The following is a 25,683-nucleotide window of genomic DNA, read 5'->3' as shown; positions in this document are numbered from 1 at the left end:
TGTGTGTGTGTGTGTGTGTGTGTGTGTGTGTGTGTGTGTGTGTGTGTGTGTGTAGTATTGCCCAGGCTATGCTGACAGACGACTTTTTTCTCAGTTGTCAGTTTTCTTGCCTGTCAGCAGAGCTGCTGGTAAGTGGAAGAAAACAACAGGGCGGGAGGAGTAAGAGACTGAACCGAAGGAGAGTGAGAGGGAGGACCAACACTGGAGGGAGAGAGGGTTGCCATTCGCAGCATGGTGGAGCGAGGACTCTCAGGGTCCAGCGAATAGAGAAGCAGAGAATCAGGATCTGTACAACTCCCCATCCTCCCATTCATACAGCTTAGTTATTATCAAGGGATTTTTCCTGCCCCCCTCTTTCCCCTCTCCTCCCTTGATAAAGACCCTTCAGCTGATATTACTGATCATATCCTTGGCTTATTGTAAAAAAATCTGTGATGGCTTTCAATCTGGAGATCAGCCTCTAATCCCCTCCATCACACTCAGGACCATGGCATGCTGCCACAGCTACCCTCAGTGCGCACCTGGAGTTCTTGCTGGCTACACACACTTCCTCTAATCAAAGTGAGGGGGGAGGCTTAGAGGTGTTTGGAAAAATGTTTGCTGCTCCTGTGCAGTGTTAAAGGTGGAGTGTGTGCATGTGTGGGGGGTGATATCCATACCTCTCTGAGGTTTAACCAAAGCAATCACCTGCAGCTATGGAGTCACCAACTAAGGAAATTGAAGAATTTGAGAGCAACTCTCTGAAATACCTGCAGCCGGAGCAAATAGAGAAAATCTGGCTTCGTCTCAGAGGACTGTAAGTAATACTCTTGGGGTTGTTTTTTTTAGAAAATCCTTTACCCTCATTGTCATAATTATTATAATACTTTATTGTTCTTGTTTTATGTATACCTTTTAAAAATAGCCTAAGAGTTTCCACACCTGCTCTCTGTATACACAGTGACTTCCACTTACTCTTCACAAAAGGACAGTCTGCTTCCTTAAAAGCACTGAAACGGCTTGTTACAGTGAACTAACATTTTCCAATGAGAGTGCGGAAATGTCACTAGATGAGGCATTGTAGCATAGCAGCAGTTACCAAGATGTTAATGATTCTGAGTGCCAGTAGTAGAAAAGTTAATATGTACAAAGTGGTACTTAATTAAAGCCTCCTTTTTTTAAGATTGTTATTAAACTTACACTGCGTGTCACATCTAAATGAATTGCATTTCAGAGACTGGTTCCTGCACTGAAGTAGTTAATACGAACAAATGGAGAAGGAGGCAGAGTTGGAAAATGTTTTAAATAGCAGTGATAATGGCAGGATATCCATGCTCTGTTATTAACACTCATGTCCACAGATTGGATTGGATTTATTAATGTACACATCTATGTTAAGGACAACTTTGCTTTGCAGGGAATAGTACCTTCTCAATAGAAAAGACACTGTCCTTCAAGAAATGTGCTGTGGCTGACGAAAAAGTAAAACTAGACAACCTAGAGATCTAGAGATAGGATGTCTTTCCCCCTCCCCTACTTTGTATGTAATAAAACAATGACTACAAGCAATAAGACCCATTAATGCCCATGTATTACTTACTTGCTCCTCTGTTTCTGATCAAGCCTAAAAGGAATCTGATTGTATTAAGCTGCATCTGTCCATATGTTCAGACCTGATTTTTTTTTCCCCATTTTTGAATGTGGGAGTTGTTTAACATTTCATCCCTCTAGAGAGATGCTAGTGCCAAGTTAACAATGTACAAGCTAATCACTAAAATATAGTCGAAAAGTTTAAATTTGAGTTGTTCTTTGAGCCATATTTTGTGTCAGCACTAATGGCATGTTTTATAAAGCACATCCAATACTTCTGTAATAGCCCTAATAGCCTAAAAGTTACACATGATTTCTTTCAAGGTTTCACTCCAGGAAACCTGTTTTGTGAAGAAACTTAATCAAACTAGATGACAGCTGCCTCATACTCATTCCAAATAAAACAGCTAGAACACATCTTTATTTTCACATCTCTTTTACCATGCTGTAATATTACTAGTCCCTGAATTTGTCTGAAGTCCCTAAATAAGCACACTCCTAGATAATTCTGATAGTTTATTACATCTGAGGTTCAAAGTAGTACACATTTTTCCACAGCATTGTTTTTCAATTGCAGGATGACTGATAGTATGTTATAGTGACCTTATTATGTGGTCAGATTCTAGTTTTATTATACCCCTGAAAAATCAGAGTAACTATATTGACTTCAAAGGAGTTGCCCAAAGTAAGAATTAGGTTGACGATAGTAATTTTTCCCTATATTAATATAGTGTGTGTGTGTGTGTGTGTGTGTGTGTGAGAGAGAGAGAGAGAGAGAGAGAGAAAACACACTGCTTATACATACTCTTGAGAATTTTACTGCATTCTTGCTATAAGAAGAGAGATTTTATAAAGTGGATTTCCCCCCCGCCCTCCTCTCCACCCTGCCCCTGTAAAATGCCTGACTGTAGGACTGTACATAGCAGCTTTTACGTTGAGTTGGTCCAACTAAGATTTTATAGAAAGGTTTCAATTTCTGTTCATTTATAAGCATGACTTTAGAACGTGGAAGAAACATTGGCTGCAAGCTGAGATTTGGCATGCTGCTTTAAATCAGAAATGATTCTTTTAATTTATTCTGTGTGTGTCTGTGTGTGCGCACGCGCGTGCGCATCCATGTGTATATACACTCACAAATGCGTATCTAGGCACACACATCATATATGTGAGTGCATATATTCACACTTATAAAATATACACTTTCAAAGCAAAAGTGTAGATTTTAAAAAATATTTTTAACCTTTACCTAATGTCTTTCATCTCAAAAGGTCATGGGTGCTTTACAAGCCAGATACTGTGATAAATATCGGAATCTATTTCCCCCACCAGTAAAATGCAGACCACTTTATAATACAAGAGTCATTTAGCAGACCCATGAGTTGTACAAAACAGCATAAAAGAGCAATTTAAACAATACTGCCAATTAAAACTGCTATACAAATTTTAGGTTAGCAGAATGCAGTTACCCAAATTGGGTATTTGATCATGACACTGAAAAGGGCCATGGGAATGTTAACGATCACAGATGCTCAGAAAGCACCTGCAGTAACACGGTACCCCTTAATACCATATGGAGTACTTACTCAGTAGTGACTCAGAGGACAGACCAATGTATTGCATCACCACCTCCTGCAGCACCTAGGTTTTCCAGGGAGGTCTATTTAAATTCTCACTATAGTAAGCAGGCTCAGATTGAACATGATGAAAGCCCAGTACTTTTAAAGGCTCCTGTGTATCAAAAATGTATTCTGCTTACACAGAGTAAGAGCAAATCTTGACCTTGTGCAGCTGGTGAGGAGTGTATTTAGTTCAGGATGTTTTGGATTTGGAAGGTCACGCAAAGCATATATGTTCTGTTTGTAGCAAAGTGTTCTGTGGGAGACTGTGTGGGGGGGGAGGCTGTGTAAGCTTGGGACCTGAGTGGGGGGAGGCTGTGTAAGCTTGGGACTGCAGTGTGCATCATCTCTGGGCAGGGGCACACAAGAGCCGTCCAACAGGCTCCCCTTTGTGGACTGTCTTTATCTGTGGAGTCGCTACCCAGTGTTTAGCTCGGTCACTTGGGCAACATACTGGCATGAGGATTTGGTCCATTTACAGTTTAAATCCCCTCTCCATTAGTATTTTAAGAATGAGCTACAATATGTTTTGTTGAATGTTTTTAATTAATGCATACATATTAACATTCTGATATTTGCACAACGTGAAGAAATGTTTAGTCCATGGACCATAGTGGTCTTTCCAGGTTTAAAAGGAAGGCGGGCCTCATTGAGGTTATGGAATCATATCTGGCAACAAGTCACAAATCACCTAACAGGAAACTGTGGTGTAGGTGACTGTCTTGTAGGTTACCTAAATCCATATTCATTTGGTTTCATTTTAATCACAGTCAAAAAAACGCCTTCATGGAATTGTTTGTTAATCAAATGTTTTAAAAATCAATCCCTGAATAACTTATTTCCGGTGACAAAGTGCTGTCGGAGCTGCATGAAATTTTATTTAAGGGTTTTTTTTTCCAGAATTTTTGTTAGCCGCTCTGTCCCTTTGTGCTTGCCTCAGGGAGTCAGGATGAGATTTACTTCCAGATTTTACCCTCTGATTTTACCGGTGTGGGCTTTTATTTATGTACAGTAATCATCACTTGAAAATAGTCTAGCTTCTCTGGCAACAACCTTGCTGGTTTTGCACCTGGCAATAGTGTGTGTGTATGTGTGCGTGCGCCCCAACATTTGTCCCAAAATGAACCCATTCTTGAATCTAATACAATGAAAAAATAAAGGAGTTGACCTGTGAGTAGCTTTAGATTTCTTTATTTCAGACTCAGGCACTAACTATGGTTCCATTCATCCCCCAAGATCCAGGTATAAAGGGTCTCCATAATGTTGTGGATCTTATCCTTCTCTCACATTGGCTAGTGGCCAGCACTGTAGCTCCTGGGCCTAGAGAAAACCTCCACAGTTCTTAGGAATCCAAGTATAGGGGAGCGGATGGCCCAAGCTGGGAAGTGGGGTAGAAGCAATGTTCACTTTTTAGAGCACTAAAGATGAGGGAACGCATTGAGCCTACAGGCTAAGTGGAGCCCAAGAAAGAGGTCAGTGGTCAGCTTTATCCATTTCATGGGGGAATTGCTCACAGCATTTTAAGTTCTTGCATGTGCTGCCCTGTCTTGAGCCAAACTCCTTCCTCGTCCTGCTCAGAGCAAGAAAAAGCAATGCATGTCCCCTGTCTGTGTGCTGCTTCACCATGTTTGTTAGTTGTGGGCTGTCAGCCTGCTACCATTCCAATACATGCAAATTGGGAGGCGGGGGCACATTGCCAAGTGCACTTGCACGCAGCTGGTATCCATGCAGCACTTGTCCTGTTAGGCAATTGACGATCAGTTCTCTTTGATTTCTCCACTGCCACTTGGATGCAGAGCCATCCATTTGTTTCCTCATATGGGGGTCTGCTTTGCACAACTGCCTGTTATTCCTGAAGTGTTCACCCATGGAGACTGACAAGCTTAGACTGCAAGAAACGCCGTTTCTTAAGGACGTGCCAATTGTGTGTTTATGGTTCCTAGCAGCTGCTTGTGAGAGAAATGAGACTTGAAATCTCACGTTTTCAAGCAGGAAGCTTGTACTGTCTCTGCAATATGTATTTCTTCTATAAAGCTCTTCTTCATTCAAATCTGTTTTGCCAAGCTAAGGGCTGTGGCATCTTTTACTTAGCAGTCCTACAAAACCACCAATGTTAACTTTGACACCAACTCATCTGTGTTTTTTGAAAACCACCGAATTAATATAAGTAGCTTTGTAAATGCAAAGATTTGTTCCTCACAAGAGATACAAACTGATTTTAGCATACATAAAACACTGGCAATGGCACAACTTTAAAATGTGATTTGGAAACAAGACCTCTTGCTTTTACAGCTGAGAGAATGGATAATTGTGACCCAATTTTTTCTTCTTTTACTTGAAATATATTCAAATGCCCTGTTCCATAGCTAAACATGCCTATAAATGAACTAAAGAATGGTTGCATTTACTGATGTGCAGAAAATCAGGAGCTGTGTTGAAGCCCTCTCACAAATTAAGATTGAGTGAGTGTTTGCTTAAAAAGCAAAGAGTTGCCTGGTGTCAATCCTGAAAGCTTCATTAGTTTTAGTGGGGCTCTGATGATATATAGTAAGTGAAGATCCAACAGGAAACAGCTTTCAGTTTATGATTTTGGCTGTGCTTCTGTTTTAAAAATAAAGAAGCCCTTAATTTCTAGTTAATCCAGTATTATCTGAATTGTCCAGCAACTGCCTCCCAGCATTTCAGAAAGTAGGGGAAAGTGGACTTTAACCTTCTTCCCCACAGCTAGCATTACAATACTAAATTACTGGGTTCAGATGACACTTGAGGTGCAGACAGAAGTTACATTTTTTGCACAATCAGCTCCCTGAAAGTGCTCTACAGTTGTGCCATGACACACGTGCATGGCTGCAGAGCACTTTTAAAGTGGCCAATCACACAACAAATTAACTCTCGTCACATGAGGGATCAGATAATGGCGCTCCAGTTTAGAGAGCCTTAAGGAACTTGCATTCTCTAGGGTTAATTTGTTGCATGATCAGAGCTGGGCTGATGCAGCCCATCCCCACCTCTAGAGCTGTCAGCAGGAAGGGAGAGGGGAGGGGGAGCAAGCTGCCAGCTGGAGTTGGCCCAGCATGAGCTGGAGCCAGAGACTTTGCAGCCCAGCCCCAGCCCTACCCTCCAGTTCAAGTCAGGCAAACCCCAGCCAACAACTCTCTCCCTGCTCTCTCCCTGGGGTGGGGGAGGGATGGAGCTGGGGGAGAAGGGCAGCTCCTTGGCTGCAGCCAGGTTCCTTGGGCTCCTGCAGACAGGATTGATTTCCACCCCCCATCCCCCGACCCAACAGGAGAATGTCTATTGGGTTGGGGGATGCTCTAACTCATGGTGCTTTATGGCCTGCACATCTGTCAGTGCCCTTGGTGTATATTGCTTTCCCATGCCGCTAAAGATGCAATTACAAACAGAGCATTCCTCACTGACCTGTGACACAATGGGATCCTCCACTTTACCTTCATTTTCTTGCTACCTTTCCCCCTCCCCTACTTTTCTAATTGTGAATTGGAACTGGTGTTAAAAATGGAAAGAAAAATTAAAAAGCTAGATGTACCTTTTAAACTTGCCACTTTTACAGAAGTCACAGGGAGTATTTCAGAAAGTGCAGGAACTCTCTACTTCCTTCAACTGACCCTAGGAAGTATATTGAATTAATCCTGCCAATACTGAGGTGGTTTAATGCAAATACGTGATTATGGTCCAGCTCTGTTCCCACTGGAGTCCAAGTGGTGCAACTGTGTGTGCAGTTTCAGTAGGAGAAGCTTGAAGTTTTTTTGAGACTGACGGCAATGAAACAAGTGTTTAAGTGCCATCACTCAGCATATCCATTTCTCCCCTATATCTGTCTGTGTTCTACGGTAGTTTTAGTGTTTCTTCTTTAAAAATGCAACCTACACAAAAAATAGTTCTCTCAGTGATAGCACTTGTATTTGCTCCATGTTTTATTTTGGCCAGGTACAGATATTACATTTTTACAAGTATAGGTGATCAGAAACTGGTCTATACTCATAACAGAATAGAAATTTGGCACACATGGACTGGTTTAAAAATGGTGGAATCCAGTCTAAGATTTGCTGCCCCCCCAATCAAAGGGTGAATGTGTGTTCTGTTCACTGTTGATCTAAGCCATGCCACTTACTGAAAACCACGTAATTTAGATCAATTCTACCTTGGGCTTTTTGAATCAGAGAATCAGAGAAAATTAGAGTTGGAAGGGACTTCAAGAGGTCATCTAGTCCAACCCCCTGCTCAAAGGAGGACCACCCCCAACTAGATCATGCCAGCCAAAGCTTTGTCTAGCTGGGTCTTAAACAATTCCAAGGATGGAGAGCCATGACCACTCTGGGAAACCTGTTCCAGTGTTTTACTACCCTTCTAATGAGAAAATTAGTCCTAATATCTAACCTAAACTTCCCTTGCTGCAACTTGAGGCCATTGCTCCTTGTCCTGTCATCTGCCACCACTGAGAATAGTTTAGGTCCATCCTCTTTGGAATCACCCTTCAGGGAGTTGAAGGCTGCTATCAAATCCCCCATCAGTCTTCTCTTCTATGGGCTAAATAAGCCCATTTCTCTCAGCCTCTCCTCAGAAGTCATATGTCCCTTACCATTTTTGCTGGACTCTCTCTAATTTGTCCACATTCTTTCTGCAGTGGGAGGCCCAAAACTGAGCACAGTACTCCAGATGTGGCCTCACCAGTGTTGAACAGAGGGGAATAATCACTTGCCTTGACCTGCTGGCAATATACCTACCAACGCAGCTCAGTATGCCATTAACCTTTTTGGCAACAAGGGCACATTGCTGGCTCATATTCAGCTTATTGTCCACCGTAATGCCCAGGTCCTTTTCTGCTGAGCTGCTGACCAGCCAGTCAGCCACCAGCCTGTACTGGTGCATGGGATTGCTCTGTCCTAAGTGCAGAACTTTGCAGTTGTCCTTGTTGAACCTCATGAGATTCTTTTGGCCCAATCCTCCAATTTGCCTAGGTCACTCTGAATCCTAGCCCTACCCTCCAGCATATCTACTGCTTCCCCAGCTTAGTGTCATCTGCAAACTTGCTGAAGGTGAACTCTATATCATCTTCCAGGTCATTGATCAAGACATTGAATAAAACTGGCCCCAGGACTGACCCCTGGGGCACTCCATTTGATATTGGCTGCCAACTAGACATCGAGCCATTGATTACTACCCTCCAAGCCTGATGCTCCAGCCAGCTTTCTGTCCACCTTAGAGTCCATTTATCCAGCCCATACTTCCTTAGCTTGCCTGCAAGAATGTCGTGGGAGACCATATCCAAAGCATTGCTAAAACCAAGGTATATTGTATCCACTGGTCTCCCTGCATCCACAGAGTCAGTCACTTCATCATAGAAGGCAGTCAGGTTGGTCAGACATGACTTGCCCCTGGTGAATCCATGCTGCCTTGTTTCTAATCACCTTCTCCTCCAAGTCCTTGGAAGTTAATTCCTTGAGGATCTGCTCCATGATTTTTCCAGGAACTGAGGTGAGGTTGACAGGTTTGTAGTTCCCCGGATCCTCATTTCCCCCCTTTTTAAATATGGGCACTATGTATGCCCTTTTCCAATTACCTAGGACCTCTCCTGATCACTGTGAATTTTCAAAGATGATGGCCAGTGGCTCTGCAGTCTCATCAGCCAACTCCCTCAGCACCCCTGGGTGTATCCCATCTGGCCCCATGGACTTGTACACTTCCAGCTTTGCTAAATAGTCCCTAACCTGTTCTTTCATCACTGTTGACTGCTCACCTACTCCCCAAACTGTGCTGCATGGTGCAGTAGTCAGGCAGCTGACCTTGGCTGGGAAGACTGAAGTGAAAAAACATTGAGCACCTCAGGGTTTCTGCATCCTCTGTCACAAGATTGCCTCCCCCATTCAGTAAGGGACCCACACTTTCCCTGATCCTCCTCTTGCTACCAACATATTTGTAGAAACCCTTCTTGTCACCCTTCACATCCTTTGCTAACTGCTACTCCAATTGGTCTTTGGCTTTCCTGACTTCATCCCTGCATGCCCAAGCAATGATTTTATATTCTTCCCTAGTTATTTGTCCAAGTTTCCACTTCTTATAAGCTTCCTTTTTGTGATTTATTTTACTGAGGGGTTCCCTGCTAAGCCAAGCTGGTCTTCTGCCATACTTGCTAGTCTTCCTGCACAGTGGGATGGTTTGTTCCTGCAGTCTCAGTAAGGCTTCTTTCAAGTACAGCCAGCTCTCCTGGACTCCTCTCCCCCACAGACTGGTTTCCTAGGGAATCCTGCCCATGAGTTCCCTGAGTGAGTCAAAGTCTGCTTTTCTGAAGTCCAAGGTCCTTACTCTGCTGCTCTCCATCCTTCCTTTCTTCAGTTCATCCTGATCTCAATCATCTCATGGTCACTGCTGCCCAAGTTGCTACCCCCTAATTACATTCCCCACCAATTCATCCCTGTTTGTGAGCAGCAGGTCAAGAAGAGCACAGCTCCTAGTTGGCCGCTCCAACACTTGCACCAGGAAGTTGTCCCCAACACTCTGCAAACATGTCCTGGATTGCTTGTGCACTGCTGTATTGCCTTCCCAGCAGATGTCAGGGTGATTGTCCCCCATGACAACCAGGGCTTTTAATCAGGAAACTTCCATTAGCTGTTTGAAGAAAGCCTCATCCACCACTTCCTCCTGCTCTGTTGGTCTATAGCTGACACCCACTACAACATCAACCTTATTGCTCTCCCTTCTAACCCTAACTCAGAGACTTTCAACAGGTCTATCTCCAGTTTCAGCCTGGAGCTCTGAGCAATCATATGGCTCTTTTACATGAAGCACAGCTCCTCCTCCTCTTCTCCCCTGCCTGTCCTTCCTGAACAGTTTGTACCTACCCGTGACAGTGCTCCGGTCACGCGAGCTATCCCACTAAGTCCCTGTTATTCCAGTCACTTACCTTTCCAGGGCAGGATCTGGTGCCTGGCTTCTCTTTTCCTTCCTCCCACCAATCTGCCTGCAAAGTGCTCACCCTGTTCGCAGTCCCTGTTCGCTGGCTTCTTGGTCATTGTACCTTGGTTGCTGCCTTTGGTTTGCTGAATGTCTCTACCAACTTTAAAGAGTGCTACTAAGCAGGAGAACAGAGGGTTCCCTTTAACTCCTTAAACATTCTCTACACACTGGACTTTGTCCCCAGCTGTTTTAGCTGGCAGCAGATAGTGGAGGCTAAAAAAACAACTCAGAAAGCACCACTTTGTTAGGAAATGTGTAAATCAGTCAGTTTTTGAGTGGAAAATATGAATATGCTAATTCCTTTCTGGCATTGAGAGGCAATTCTGTTGTCTTTTGGTCTTACTTTCAATCTTCCTGAACCTCCCGAGAGCCTGGGTTTAAACTAAGGCCCTGTTCACCCTGGGAGCAAAATACTGCAAGGTCCAATTGCATTTAAATCCAGTTGTTACTACCAAGTTTTTAGTAAGGCTTTGCTGCTGAGTGTGAGTGGGGATTATTTGTCTGCAAGCCTTGTCCTAAACTCTGCTTTCCTTGTTCACCCTAAAGCTCCAGTGACCTTATTACTTTGGGGTACAAAGGGAAAGGAATAGGTTAATCTACGTGGTTTTGGCCATCATGATTCTGGGGTTGGGGGGAGGTCCAAAATCTTGCTGTTGGGCCATCCCATAATGTGAAAAGACAAATCTTTTTGATACTTTTTGAAATGTTATCTCTGAGGGAATGGGAAGGATGTGAAAATCAATGAGGGCAGTTAGTCTGAATGAAAAATAGGCTGAATAGGAAATGTGTTTAATAAATAAAAGCACATCAACTTTGGAAAAAGTTCATTAAAAAGCAATATACTTGGAGGTGGTACTACAGTCCACTATGATAAATTTTGCCTTGACTCTTCATTTAGATGTTCCATCCTGTGATTTTTGTATGAATTTTAAATCAATAAAACAAGTCTTGTAGGGAACAAAAGAAGAAGGCTTATATTTAACACTAAAGTGTTTGCTACGAAATAATACACACTATAGTATTTACCATAATTATATATAAAAAAGGCTTTTACTCTTCTAGATGTGGTACAAATGAATCATATCCACAGTTTAAAAAGTAATTATTTAATACAGCAGTTTATATACAAACACACACAAAGCAAGTATATTCTGCAGTACAGGGAAATGTACACCTTGCTGGGGTCATTTGACTCCAGTACTCTTTCCTGACATGGCAGGAGGTCGGATTCGATGATCTACTCAGGTCCCTTCCAACCCTAGAAACTATGAAACTATGAAAGGGCTCCTTTTGTAAGTACTAAATTCAGTTATTTTTAAATAGCAGTTTTGTGTAAAAAGTTTGCAGTTTTGCATAGAAAACAGGGATATGAAAATTATTCTGGGGAAGATTAATTTAAAACCCAGGCTCAAGTGGTTATTAAGAGTATCTCTATGGACTGCTCTTAAAATCTTGCTGTGGTAGGAGCCTGTACTTTCTGGAATACAGAAATAAAAAGGAGGGGAGGAGCATTCAAAACTACTGTGGGTTGTTATTGTTTAGTTTAGGGTTTTTTAAAGCAGTGGGGTTGGTTCCTTCCTTATCAGTCAGCTTCTGGTGGATTCAAACATCATGACAAAGACTTTTTTTATTTAGAATGTTTTTCTTTATTCCTAAAACTCATTTTGAATGTCCGTATTCCATTTTTCCTGTCTCATTCCTTCAAAAATGTATATCATAACGCTATCCTAGTTAACACTAAAACTAATTGGCCGTTGTCTATTTTTAAGTGGCAGATGAAGTGAGATCCAAGCTGATTCAAGTACTGACCATGCCAAAACATTTAGCAATGGATGGGTGAGATGTTTTCAAGCTCTTCAAATGATGTAGAAGCACAGCTCCCATTGAACATTACTGGGGCTTGGGCTCTAAATCCCATTTTACCGTCAGTTTGGTAGTTTTTGTTGTATGCCCAAAATGAAACAAACTTGAGAAATGTGTATGTTGCTTCACAGCAAAAAAACAAATAAAAACAAGACAACTACCTCCCTCCACATTCCCCTCCCTGCTCTGATAGTCATCTTCTGCCTTTCAACTTGTGTCTGTCTGTCCTGCTCCATATGACCTTCTGATCCACACCACTGAAACTTTCTCTTCCTTACTTCAACCTGCTAGGATGCGATTTGCACAAGCATCTAATTGATTTAAGAGCCCAAGTCCCAGTGAAGTTCAATGGGAGCCATACTTCTAAGTCATTTGAAGAGCTTTTGAAAACTTTCACCCACCCACTACTAAATGTTTCAGCCTAGTCAGTACTTGAATGGGTGACCTTCAAGGAAGAGTTGCATAATGCAGGTACGGTCAATATTTTTGTAGAAGGCAATCTTCATTCTATGTCATATTCAGAAGGATTTCTTCATTCAAACCCTTAATAAGGACACAGTACAATTTCTGAGGACACTTGTTAATATTTTCCTTGGAGTTCTGGTCACATTCTAGGTCGGCTGACTCTATTGTGAATCTGAACTTTCCCTATTGTTTTCATTGAACAAGGCCAGCTGGCATTTGCTACCTTTGCTGCTGCTTCTCTTATTGCATGTCCAGAATCACTGCTATCTTGGATGTGGGATCTGTTGGTGAAATTCTTTTAGGTACACAAAATGCTTGTGAACAAAGAATATAATCTGTTCATGAAAGATATAAATGTTGGCTTTTCATGAGCAGGGCATTACGTTTTCAGTTCATTAATTAGAACCACTGTCAGAGTAACAACAGTGCCGCTCCTGAAAACCTTGAAAAATACATTTTTAGTTGTTAATAAATGCCCTGGGAAAGGGGGTTTGTGAAGTTAGCTTTGTTTTAGAAAAGAAACACTGCATCTTTGTGCAGCAATTTTTTCACCCCATGTTTGGGCTTATTAAACAGTAATCCAAGTGTTTCAGCCTGTATCCCAGAGCTGGAAGAGGAGCTGTCACAAACATGAGATTTAAAATTCTGCATCATACCAGCTGTCTAGCAGCAGACAGTGGGGTGGGGGTGGGGGAAACAATAACAAGCAATAGTCTGATAGAATTACTAGAGCTTAGGGCAAGATGTAGATTTGTTTGGTGACTTTGCCTACAGTGCTGGGCTGGTCTGATGCAATTTCAGTCTGCGTTTCCTGTCTTGATATTTAATCTGGGTTATAAATGATGATTTTTCCTTCCCCATCCCCCATCACAGTCTTCCCTTCTGTAATTAATCACAAAGCCACCTAGAGTGAAACAAAACTGGGCAGCTGCCCATTTGACTCAACAGGAGTTGGAAAGTGTTAACTGTACGCGGTGGCTCTGATTGCAGAAGGTAATCTACCCCCTTCATTTCTTTAAGGATGTTAGCAGTCTAACTCCACTGGCTGGAACAGGAGTCCAGAAAAATGTTTTATTTGCTTTGAACATAGAAGATATGGGTGTTTTGTCACTGATATACAGCGATTCTTCTTTGTCCCATTCCCAATTGGACTTTTACATCTTGCATTCCTCCTTGATATGACTTGTTTTTATAAGAGTTCTTTTCATAGGGAAGTGAACAGGATGCAACTAAACAACATGCAGGAAAGATGATGTATGTGCTCCCTTTATTTAAAACCTTGTAATAGCAAGGAAGCAGCATCACACTAGTTCAAGTCAGTGTTGCCATCTGAATACAATGTACAGCACATCTATCAGGATACACACAGGATTGGGAAATATTCCTTCCCCTCCCATCCTCATTTTACAAGAAGTGATGTCCTCTATTTCAATGGGGAAGGTTATAGAATATGCATGTTAGGATAACACCCATCCTGTATTCTGAGGGTCATCTCTTATTTAGTGCCAAATGTTCCATGATTTGTAGCCAGCTACTAAGGAGCATTTGGTCAGATAAGCCTTTCAGCCAGTAATCATGCAAACAAAGGTTCATGTGTTATGGTAAAAAATGCCTTTTTTGTTTTTGTTTTATTGTTGGCATGAATAAAACATAAGGGGAGCTATCTTCTTAAAAATAGGGCTGGTTCCGTATCTTTCCATTGTGCTGGCTTTTATAGGCATGTCCAGATGAGCATGCACATGCATTTCCCCAAGGAGGAATAAAACATACCGCTGCTGCTTGTCCCTGGGGAATGCTTGTGCACATGCATTCTGATGCGAGGCAAGTTGCCCTGGGTAGGGTAGGGGAGGCTGGAGCCAGCACCTGGACTGGCTCCAGCAGCCTTACCTCCAGTTCTGGGGGTTTCCTGGAGCTTCAGCAGTGGTGATCAAGTGCTCAGAGCCTGGCCAGCAGCAGGAGTGTCATTCCGGCTGGCCAGGCTCTGGTTTTGGGTGGTGCATGCTGCCTCCACATGCGTTGTCCTGCTTTTTAAAAGCATGGATTATTTTCATGCTGGGATCTCCCAGTGTCAGAAAAACCCACTGTGCTGCACCTGAGCACCATGGTGAGCACCTGCATATGCAGCATGTGTGGTTTGCGGCACCACAGACTGGTCTGCAATGCCACGTACTATATGTGCATGCTCATCTGGACATGCCCTATTTCTACAAAAACCAGGTCCCTTTAAATAAGTATGTATGCACTCATACATACGGTATAAATGTGTGATTGCATTTAGTTCTTTTTGGAAAGACTGTCTGCCCATTGTACATAGCAATTGTTAATGGTCATTTCATATTTTGAATTATTTCCAAAGGGCCCAGTTGGAAGAAACAACTCTATTTTGCTTCTGCTTAACTATTCTGTCCCCCTTCCCCCCTGCCACAAACAAATCCATGCTAAATTCAGTAGAAGTTTGCCTGAACTGCAGTAAAACAGTGAGAACATCAGGGCATGGCCCACATAGGCAGCTGGAATGCATGGTAGAAAACAGATTTCTGAACTCACGCTGCACAGTATCTCTGCAAATTGGACATTATTTTCAGATGTTAAAAGCTCTCTCATCTCCTACTGATCTTCTTCTTAGCATTCTAAATGGCCAACAATTTTTTTCTTTTCTCTTTTTTTTTTAAAGAAAAAAATAGTCTAACTGTATTTAATTTAAACTTTCATTCTGCTTTGGCCGTACTGATATTTCAGCTAAACCAAAAAAAGCCCTGGAAACTTCAGCTTTCTCCATAGGCTTGAACGATTTCCTAGGTTTTCCTTGCTGAGCACTCTGCCATAAGGTGTCTTGCTACATATCAGCAAGACACCTTATGGCAGAGTGCTCAGCAAGGAAAACCTAGGAAATCATTCAAGCTTATGGAGAAAGCTGAAGTTTCCAGGACTTTTTTTGGTCTTAGCTGAAATAGTATCCATGGCGCAGAGGGATAATATCTGATGCAAGCCAGTGAGGCTTGTACTAGATACATGCCTACATTTTAACTTTTTATACTGGTCATGACATAGACATCAATAAATGATCACTAAGAAGAGCTGATGGGAAAATACTTGCTATTTATTTTGAAAAGTTTCAAGAAAAATAAAAACACTTGATTCTTTTTAAAAAGGTTTTGCATAAAAATGGTTTGAAAAAAGCTGAATATTTAAAAAAATTATTATTGGTTTTTCAAAACTAGAAAATGGTCAAATTTTGCTCATATGCTTATTTTCATATTTTTCTATGGAAAACGAAGATGAATGAAACTTCTACAAAAATGTTCTTTTGGAAAAGTAGTCATTTTCTTTCCTGTAAAAACTTTGGCCAGCTGTACTGATGAGCATTTTAGACATGCTAAAGCTGATCTAAAGCCCATTTGTATTGATGGAAGTCTTTGCATCTACTTAAAGTAACTTTTGAATCAGGTGTTTGGCGTCCAGTTCTGCTTACAAGGAGTTATGTACTATAGCTCACATTGATACTGGTAAGAACAGTACTGAGCTTATTTGTGTGCAGTACCATTAAGTGACCTTCAAACACAAACCACTTAAAATGTTTCATAAAAATAAAATAGGATTCAAATGTGCTTTGTATGTGTTACATTGATAATGGCAAAATAGCAGCACTGAGCATTTTTACTTTACAGTGAATTCTGCCTGCCTGCAACTCTAATCAAACAACAGTGGGCCAGGTCTGTCCATGGTAATACTCCACTGGCTTCAATGAAAAGCATCTTAAGATCATTTAGCATAATAAATTGCACTTGACAATATTTCAGGTTTGGGTACATTGTCTGTTATGTTCCTTATGTAATACCTAGGCACTGCTATTGTACAACGTATAGTCATGCTCTGCGAAAATTAAACTAAACAAGTCATAGCATTTGATATTAGAGGATATTTGTCACCTGCAAATAAAATACCTTTACTTGGTTAATGTGCAAGCAACATGGAATTTATCAAATAAAATCTGTGTTTATATTCATCAAAGTGAATTGCAAACCCAGTCAATGGATTCTGGATCAGTTCCTAATACTTACTGTCTTGAAAGACTATAAAAGCACCTTGCAAACAGTTTATGCTAGGGATTATTCTTCCTACCAGTGGAAATGCTGCTACTTCTGTACTGCAAAAGATGTTCTGCACCAGCTACCTTACCAGCGTGGTTTTCATATAAGGAGACCTAGGAAAAATAGCCTCTCAATTAAGATTGCAGATAGATTCGAGTAAACAGATTGTACCCTAAATACCCAGTTGGGAGGTTGATGCTTACAACACAGTTCACATTCCTTACTCTTTCAAAAAATTTTGAAGATGAAGATGAGGCCGTATACTGCATACCTATTAATTATTCAAAAGCCATCCCAACTGCCATGCATTTTGGCCTGAACTTGAACAATTCCAAAACTGAATATTTATTATTTATCCAAGTTGTCAGGAAAACCTAGTGACTGAATTGGTGGAAGCCACTGGCAAGTCAACTGAAAGAGATTGTTGGAAACCATTCTTTTGTCTTCTACTAGGGTAGAGAGATTTGAGAAACTGAGTTGAGCACAAAATCAGTCTTTATTCTTGATGATTTTTCCAGACGTAACGGGCTGGCTGGCAGTGACCTGGCCCAGGGGTTTTGAAAGGGCACAAGATGATTGGAGGACTTGGGATTCCCTTTCCTCACCAATCTGGTAATGATTTTGCCCAAGGGTTTTGAAGGGATAAAAGATGATTGGAGGACTTGAGACCAGTGAGGGACAACAAGGAAGGAGCTTCACAAAGCTGGCAAGAGCTGAGCCAGTGGGGTAGGAGCAGTGCCCCGGAAGAGCCTGAAAGAGCAGGACCTGCAGGCAGCAGTGGGACCCTCAGCACCGTGACCCTCAGCAGCGCGGTGTGCGGCTGGCGGGAGAGGCTCCCCACTGGGCTCCAGGATCCCCTGGGAGAGGCTGCAGCTAGCAGGAGAGGCTCCCCTCCACTATAGCAAGGATCTGAGCAGCGACCTGAGAGGTTTCCAACTCTGCTTCCAGCTCCTCCAATCAGAGCCCAGGCAGCTCAACATGAGCCCTAGCAAACTGGCATAGTGCCACCAGTGGTGGCAGTGTTCCTGCCTGCACATGGGAAATCTGGGTTCAAGTCTCTGTTGAGGTGGCTTGGGGTAAGTGAGCTAACAAGAAGCAAATCTTCTTGCAGTGGAAAGGGGCCATTGTGTTTTCCCCCCTTTCTCCCCCTCCAGGTACCAAGGCCCTATATTTCCTTGTCATTTTGTATTTTGTGCCTTTTTTTATATTTCACCAACCTGTATGGTTTGTTCTGCTGTTTGTGTTTTATATTTTGTTAACCCTATTTTTTTTCAATGATTGTAAGTGTCTAACATCTGGTGAATCCTGCCCCCTTGGGGCATTGTAGTGTCCACTATACCCTCTGATTTATGCCTGTTATGTTCCCAGTTTTAAAAGGTATATGGTTAAGTCCCCATTGGTGATCTGGCTCTGCTCTGTAGGGGGAGGAGAGTTTCTACACCTCCCACAGTTCTTGTGCACCTGCTTTGATCCCTTCAGTTGGAAAGGGGGTACCTCTTGGAGTACTGCCTGGGTTACATTTTGGGGGCTCATCCAGGATTCCTGCATAGCGGGTGCTAGAAAATTATTCAAGCGCTGTGTACCCCTGTAGAGAGAGAGAGTGAGACACCAGGAGACATGCCCAATGCTGACTAGTCTGCTGTACCCTCTGGGAGTGATGGGACTGTGCAGGGGGGAGAGGGGCAAACTGCTGGTACTGAGCTTAAGTTGACCTTTGATAAATGTAAGTTCTGCCAGGCCTCTGTGAAGTACGTAGAACATATTGTATCACAGGAAGGGCCCAGCACTGATCCGGAAAAAGTAAGTGCTGTCACCACCTGGCCTCGACCCAAGAACTTTAGCGAATAGAAAAGGTTCCTGGGATTTGTGGGTTTCTATCGATGATTTGTTAAAGACTATGCTACAATAACCGGACCTTTAAATGCCCTAACTCGCGGACACCAGGTGGGAAGGTCACCCCGCAAGAAGGGGTGAAACAATGGCTTAAATGGGCTTCCTGTGACATGAAGCCCCACAGAGCCTTTTGGTCTGCGGTGGGACTCACGGTGTGAAGATGCCTTCCAGGAGGTGATTTGGCAGTTTACTCAGGCACCTGTGCTGGCATATGCTGATCCCAACCGTCCTTTTATTTTGTACACAGATGCTAGTCTGTCAGGACTGGGGGCTGTGCTGTACCAGGAATATGAGGGACACCGGTGACCAGTGGCTTTTGCCAGCAGGGAATTGTCACCCAGGGAGTCGCACTACCCGGTACATAAGCTTGAATTCCTGGCCCTCAAGTGGGCCATCACTGAGAAATTCCGGGACTATCTGTATGGGATTACCTTCCAGGTGTGGACAGCCAATAATCCCCTTACCTATGTGCTCAACAGCACTAAGCTGGATGTGAGCGGCCAACGCTGGATTGCAGCACTAGCCAGCTACACCTTCAGCCTGTACTATCGAGTGGGATGAAAGAACGTGGATGCTGATGCCCTGTCTTGACAACTCCCCAGCAACCCCGGGAGTGTTTGGAGCCCCAAGACAGTGAAGACCATTTGTGACCTACAGATATAAGACCCTGTGGGGACGAGGGAAAGTACTGTTTGCATGGGTGAGGTGTTGGAGTTGCCCCCTGAGGGGATCCCACAGGCCTGGGTTCAGTACACTATGCTGACTCCCTCTTTGTTGCCCCAGGGCATGGCCACAGAATGGCGGATGGTGCAAGAACAGGACCCAGATGTGCAAGAGGTGTGGCGTGCCTGGAGATCAGGGAACACCCATACCACGACCCTTAATAATGCTACTCCAGCAGCCCACCTCCTGTTGAGGGAGTGGGAAAGGCTTTGCTTGTTTGATGGAGTGCTACATCGGGAGGTGCAGGACCCAGAAGGATGGAATATTGGCAGCTGGTCCTCCCTCGGAAGTATAAGGCCCTTGAGTTACAGGCCTTGCATGATGACTTTGGGCTCATAGGGGTGGAGCGCACCCTGGCGCTAGCCTGTGAGTGGTTCTTTTGGCCCAAAATGGCTGAAGATGTAAGGACTAAATGCTCAAACTATGATTGGTGTGTACGGAGGAAGACCCTGCCTGCTCGAACTGCCTATCTACACACCATGCAGAGCTCAAAACCCATGGAGCTCATGTGCATGGATTTCCTAGCCATGGGGAGGGGCACCGAAAGGGGAATGTGCTGGTTGTGACAGACCTCTTTACCTGATATGCCCAGGCCTTCCCTACACGAGATCAAACAGCAAGAGCAGTTGCCAAAGTACTGTAGGAAAAGTACTTCTCTGTGTTTGGGCTGCCTGCAAGAATCCACTCTGATCAAGGGTGAGATTTGGAGAGCCAGTTGTTGCGTGAAGTACTGACAGAGGCTGGCATACAGAAATCAAGGACTACACCCTACCATCCCCAAGGGGATCCCCAACCCAAGCGCTTCAGTCGCACTGTCTTGAACATGCTGGGTACCCTCCAGCAGGAACAGAAGGCTGCATGAAGCCAGCATATCGCATACCTGGTGCATGCCTGCAACTCCACTAGGAATGATGCAACGGGGGTCAGTCCGTATTTGCTCATGTTTGGGAGGGAGCCCCAATTACCCATAGATTTGTGCTTTGGGATAGAACAAGTCTACCAACAACATTTGACTCATGGTCAATATGCACAACAGCTTCAGGACCGTCTCTGTCATGTGTATCGACTGGCAGCTGAAACTGCTGGAAGAAACCAGCAACACCATAAGCGGCTTTATGATGCTTGTGTGCATGAACAAGGGTTACAAGAAGGAGACTGGGTGCTGCTGCGAAACCTGGGGCTAACTGGGAGACACAAAATCGCTGATCGGTGGCGGGCTGAACCCTATACAGTGGTGCGACAACTGGGAGACCTCCCAGTATACGAAATCTCCCCTGAGTCTGGACCGCGTTGAAGTTGCGTGGTCCACTGGAACCTCCTGCTGCCTATTGGCCAATTGGTGGGGCCCTTTCCTCCAGAGAGGCCTAGGTCTCCCCGTAGAAGGGGGCCTCACACCACCCAGCCGGCAGTTGTACCTGCAGCTCCCCTGGAGGACTCGGACTCTGACTGGTGGTACCCTGCTGACTTTCACCCAAGCTTAGGACCTGCCACTCCTCAGGGCAAAGGGGAGACAGGGACTGCTGATCGTGGGGCCCTGCCTGGTGAGACCGAAGGAGAAAATATCCCTACGCCTCTACCTGCCAGTGGGGCAGACTCCTCCAGTGAGAGGGAACCCGAGCCACTGGGGCCCTCATGCAGTCCTGCCCCAGACTGCACCCCGCGACCACGGCGGGAGCTTCGACCAGTTCGTTGCTTCACCTACGATGCCCCGGGGATGCTGGTGGAGGTCCCCACCGCTGCCCCTTGGGTCCAGTAGTCCCCCAGGCTGAGGTCTGCGCTTCACTGGGGATGGTGAAGGGTTCCGCGGGGGAGGATGTGACAGGCTGGCTGGCAGTGACCTGGCCCAGGGATTTTGAAAGGCAAAAGATGATTGGAGGACTTGGGATTACCTTTCCTCATCAATCTGGTAATGATTTGGCCCAGGGGTTTTGAAGGGGTAAAAGATGATTGGAGGACTTGGGATTCCCTTTCTGCACCAATCAGGCCCCAGAGACTCACCCCCTGTGTCCCCTGATTGGCCCCTTGGGTAACCTGGAGGGGGATAAAAGGGGCCGCATGGGCTGACTTAGGAGAGAGACCAGTGAGGGACAACAAGGAAGGAGCTTCACAGAGTTGGTAATAGCTGAGCCAGGAGTAGTGCCCCAGAAGAGTCTGAAAGAGCCGGACCTGTAGGCAGCAATGGGACCCTCAGCAGCGTGGCGTGCGGCCAGCAGGAGAGGCCCCCCACTGGGCTCCAGGATCCCCTGGGAGAGGCTGCAGCCAGCAGGAGAGGCTCTCCTCTGCTCTAGCAAGGATCTAAGCAGCAACCTGAGAGGTTCCCAGCTCTGCTTCCAGCTCCTCCAATCAGAGCCCAGGCAGCTCAACATGAGGCTAGGGCTCCAGGAAGGTCAAGACCCCCAGCAGCCTGGCACAATGTTACCAGTGGTAGCTGTGTGGCAGTGTTCCTATCAACCACATGGGAGATCTGGGTTCAAGTCCCAGCTGAGGGAACTTGGGGTGAGCCCTTGTGTTTTCTTCCCCTCCAGGTACAAAGGCCCTATATTTCCTTGTCACTTGATATTTTCCATTTTGTGCCTTTATTTATATTTCACCAACCCGCGTGGTTTGTTCTGCTGTTTGTGTTTTATATTTTGTTCACCCTGTTTTATGTCAGTGATTGTAAGTGTCTAACGTTTGTTGAATCCTGCCCCCTTGGGGCATTGTAGTGTCCACTATATCCTCTGATTTATGCCTGTTATGTTCCCAGTATTAAAAGGTATACAGTTAAGGCCCCATTGGTGGTCTGGCTCTGCTCTATAGGGGGAGGAGAGTCCCTACACCTCCCACAGTGCTTGTGCACCTGCTTTGATCCCTTCATTTGGAGAGGGGGTACCTCTTGGAGTACCGCCCAGGTTACACATATGTTTCAAAGATCTGAAATGTCAGTGTTTTATCCTTGATCCAAGCTCTCCCTCCCTCTTTATTTCATATCTGTTTTAGCTGCAAATCTTTTTTCACCTCTGCAACTCTGCCTCAAAATAACTATCATCCTCATTCAACTTTGCTAATGCCTCATTAAGTTGACTATCCCTTTCAAAATTACCCTTCTTGATTTTTAGAGCCTTTTGTAGATTTGCTTCTATCTCAATCCTCCTGTCTCTTAACTTCTATAACTCTCAGCTGTTGTTTATCTCTGTGGCTGTACCATTTACATTAGCAGACTGTTTTGGCAGACTGTAACATCCTGTATCTTCAACCTATATGGAAGATATTGTAAGTGATAAGCTGTTCTGTTTTTGACTGGAGAGTAGATGAAACAGAAAAAACTACTCTTTTTGTTCTAACCAGTAAATTAAAGCAGTTGGCAGACAAAGTCTTCCAAACCTTGTGGTCCTACTGAATTGTTCAATTCTGTTCAGTGATCTCAGTGGCCTTAAGCTAAATTTCCATCTACTAGTGGCCACTTCATAGTCCTGTTAATACGGTTTTCATTTCTCAGATTGATTTATACATGTTTATTAATAATGAGCTGTAGTGTATAGGCATCATTAATCCTGTTTTGATGACACTTGAATTGATGTACAATGTATGACATACTGATACAGAATACAGAGCTGGCTGGAAGAGGAAATTTCAATTTATTTAAGTGATCCAATTAATTTATGGATCTACAGCCATTTAGGTCCAGAGTTAGATGTAGGTTGTTAACACATTAAAAGGTAGCATTTCTACACCCCCACCCCAACAACTTACTCATTTTTTTTCTACTCTCCCATTGTTTTCATCATTTTCCATTTGTGTATACTACTCTTGAACAATACAGTAATCCTCAATTTATGAAAATAAGTGTTAATGCTACTTCTGCCCAATTCTGTGTGTTTGGGCCATACTCATCTGTAGCATATGAAGTGATGTCAGTTGATTCCAACTTAAGTCAATTGATTCCAGTTAAACCAGTGATGTTACACCTGGATTGAATTTCATCCAAGTGCCTTTCTCTTTCTTTCAATATTTTTTGAGAATTCAGTAATGATAGTGTTACTTAAATGTAACACTCACTGGAAGTGGTGGGTGTTGGTGCACTAGCAGATTTGGTTGAATTGGAGAGCAAGTAGAATCCTCACTGGTGAACCAGGAGGATTCAGCAGCAAAAGAACTAAGTGTGAAGACCACTCAAGATAAATGTTTAATCTAACCTAAATGCTGAAGCTGCTGCAGGGACAACAAGAGCCTTTTTGGTTCCGTTTACAAAAACTCAGCCCTCTGTATTAAACACAAATGATTCTTCTCAGTGTTAACTTGTTATAAGGAGGTTTAATATTTTTAACAGCCTTATCATAGCGCTTGTCTCAAGTAAGGAGCTCAGTTCTGGCAGAAAGAGAAAAAATAGATCTAGGGAAATCTTTCATATTACAGGGTGGACTCCTTACAGAAATGCTGCCTTTGACTTGCTTGAATGAGCCAGTCGGATGAATCTATACAGAGAAGCTAAGATGAATGCTTGTGTTATGAATGGAGGACATGATGGAACAGTAATATTAGAAGACAGATGTTATTGAGTGCCTTTGTTAATGGATGAATAAGCTCCCATTCATATCTTAAATGTGTTAATTATAAAACTTCTCAAACATGTTAATTATAAAACTTCTAAATAGAAAACAGGGCACCCTGGCCAGTGAAATAAGCCATTTTTATCATTTGCATGCAGTAACCAATCTCTCTTAAAGACATTACGTAGCTGCAACTATTAGAAAGCTAGATTAGTTGAATGGACCTTCTTAAAGTCTATTCCTTCTGTGAATTTAGTCAGTTCTGCTGATTTGAGGGAGAAAAATAGATTTTACTGCCTCCATCCACCCCCCTCTCTCACCCTCCATTTTGAAGCGAAGAACCAACTTGGTGAAAAGAAGATAATTGGTTTGACTTTTTCCCTTCTCATTTTGTGATTGCCATTCATGGATTATTATTCAATTATCCAAATTGTTATTAGGTCCAACATCAACAGACATAACTGGGCAGAATTGGGCCTTTGAATCTTTATTACTAGTAAATGATATACAAGCAGAAAATAACTGCTGTTAATGGCTTTTCCTAACCAACACTGAGATGATAGGGATGGCAATTACTTAAGCAAACACAAAATCCAATTAATTGCAGATGTACTCAAATTACTTAATAAATCATCTGAGAAGTGTGTTCTCTCTCATTTATGGAACCCCAAAACGCTATGTTCCAAGGAGTCACTACTCAGAATCAAAATTCACTTTAGAGAATTCAGTTAATTCTTTAGAGATTGTGGGTGTGAAAGCAATTCAGTTAGCTAAAAATTTGGAGTTGTGTGATTATGGGGCAAATGCTACAGTTGGCAGGTCTACTTAATCTTTTCCCCCCACTCAGTCCTGTTCTTTTCTTTGGTGAAATAGTACCAGTGAATAATGTTTATTTTGCTATAAATATGCTCCTTGGATGCATCCAGTTGCTCTATCCACAGACTATCAAATAGTCTTTAATGATAGAAGAAAAAATTGATAAAACTATATATGGGACTTATCCTATGTAAGGATAAAACTGTGTGTGTCCTGATGAGTTTTTTAATGTACCATTGACTGTAGTAGAATTATACCTATGAAACTGTAGGTACATAACATCATAAATTGGGCTGTATAGGATTTCATAGTCCTCTAGAGGGAGTAGAACTGTGAGCTTTCTGCCCAAAGCCATAGGCTTCTAACATGAATTAAAGGATATCCTTGCAATATTAAGACTGTAGGCAGTGTTAGTTTAGGCAGTAGATAGTATTAATTATTCATGTTGGAAGATAACTACTGTTTTTTAACTGTGATTGCAAGAACAGCCTTTTGGGAATCTAGGGTGTTAACAAATAGGTTCAGCTGTGGGTAAGATCTGTCTCCAAATGTCATGTTCACAACACCCTACCAAAGACACTTCTCGTGAACTTGATGATACTAGGTGTTGAGACTAAGACTGTCTACAACAAACTTTTTAACCACTACTGTGAGACTTGACAAGTCAGACAGCTTTGTAAACAGCTAAATCTGTTCAGTGTCTGAAGCATATCTCCAAAATGACTGTTTTGTGGCTTCTTAAACAAGGTCAACTCTGTTGAGAGTTATGTTCAAGAGTCAAACAGTTGAGATTTTCCTAAACCTCTTTGTATAGTCTTAAAAATGCAACGTATTGTAGAACTGTGCTCATCACTAACCCTTAGTGAGGTGTGCAAAATCATTATCTAAACATTTGTGATGGTGTTTAACACTCAACATATAGATGTATGAGCGATTATTGGAAAAGAGGTTGGATTGCCAGAGCTGAAGGCCAGAGTTTTTCTATCCACAACACATGCACAGCATAGGTGGTAGTAATGGTAATATTTCTACATAGTAACCTACAATTCACTATTCATCCAAAAGCATTTAAAGAATTAAATCCTTTTCATCACCCATATCTCCTCCATGTTTCTTTTACTCCTGATCTAACTTGGGTGTTTG

At 43.1% G+C, this 25,683-nt stretch overlaps 1 protein-coding gene across 7 annotated transcripts in view; it reads left to right on the top strand.

The window, feature by feature from the left end:
- Positions 1-25,683, top strand: part of PDE1C (phosphodiesterase 1C) — a 604,326-nt gene that overhangs the window by 233,441 nt on the left and 345,202 nt on the right. For 2 of the 7 annotated variants that reach the window (XM_019509005.1, XM_019509004.1), the window contains exon 2: positions 694-796. The exons of 3 other annotated variants lie outside the window; for them this stretch is intronic. In XM_019509005.1, coding sequence (XP_019364550.1) covers positions 694-796 — 103 coding nt within the window. Of the gene's footprint in view, positions 1-37; positions 129-194; positions 562-693; positions 797-25,683 lie in introns of those variants that run through there. 2 more of the 7 variants (XM_019509006.1, XM_019509007.1) reach the window with 2 other exon arrangements.

This window comes from Gavialis gangeticus, unplaced genomic scaffold (assembly GCF_001723915.1).
Source record: "Gavialis gangeticus isolate Ggan-Ray unplaced genomic scaffold, GavGan_comp1, whole genome shotgun sequence".
NCBI lineage: Eukaryota > Metazoa > Chordata > Crocodylia > Gavialidae > Gavialis > Gavialis gangeticus.
Note: the sequence above shows the minus strand (reverse complement) of the source record. Positions and strands in the feature narration are given on the sequence as shown.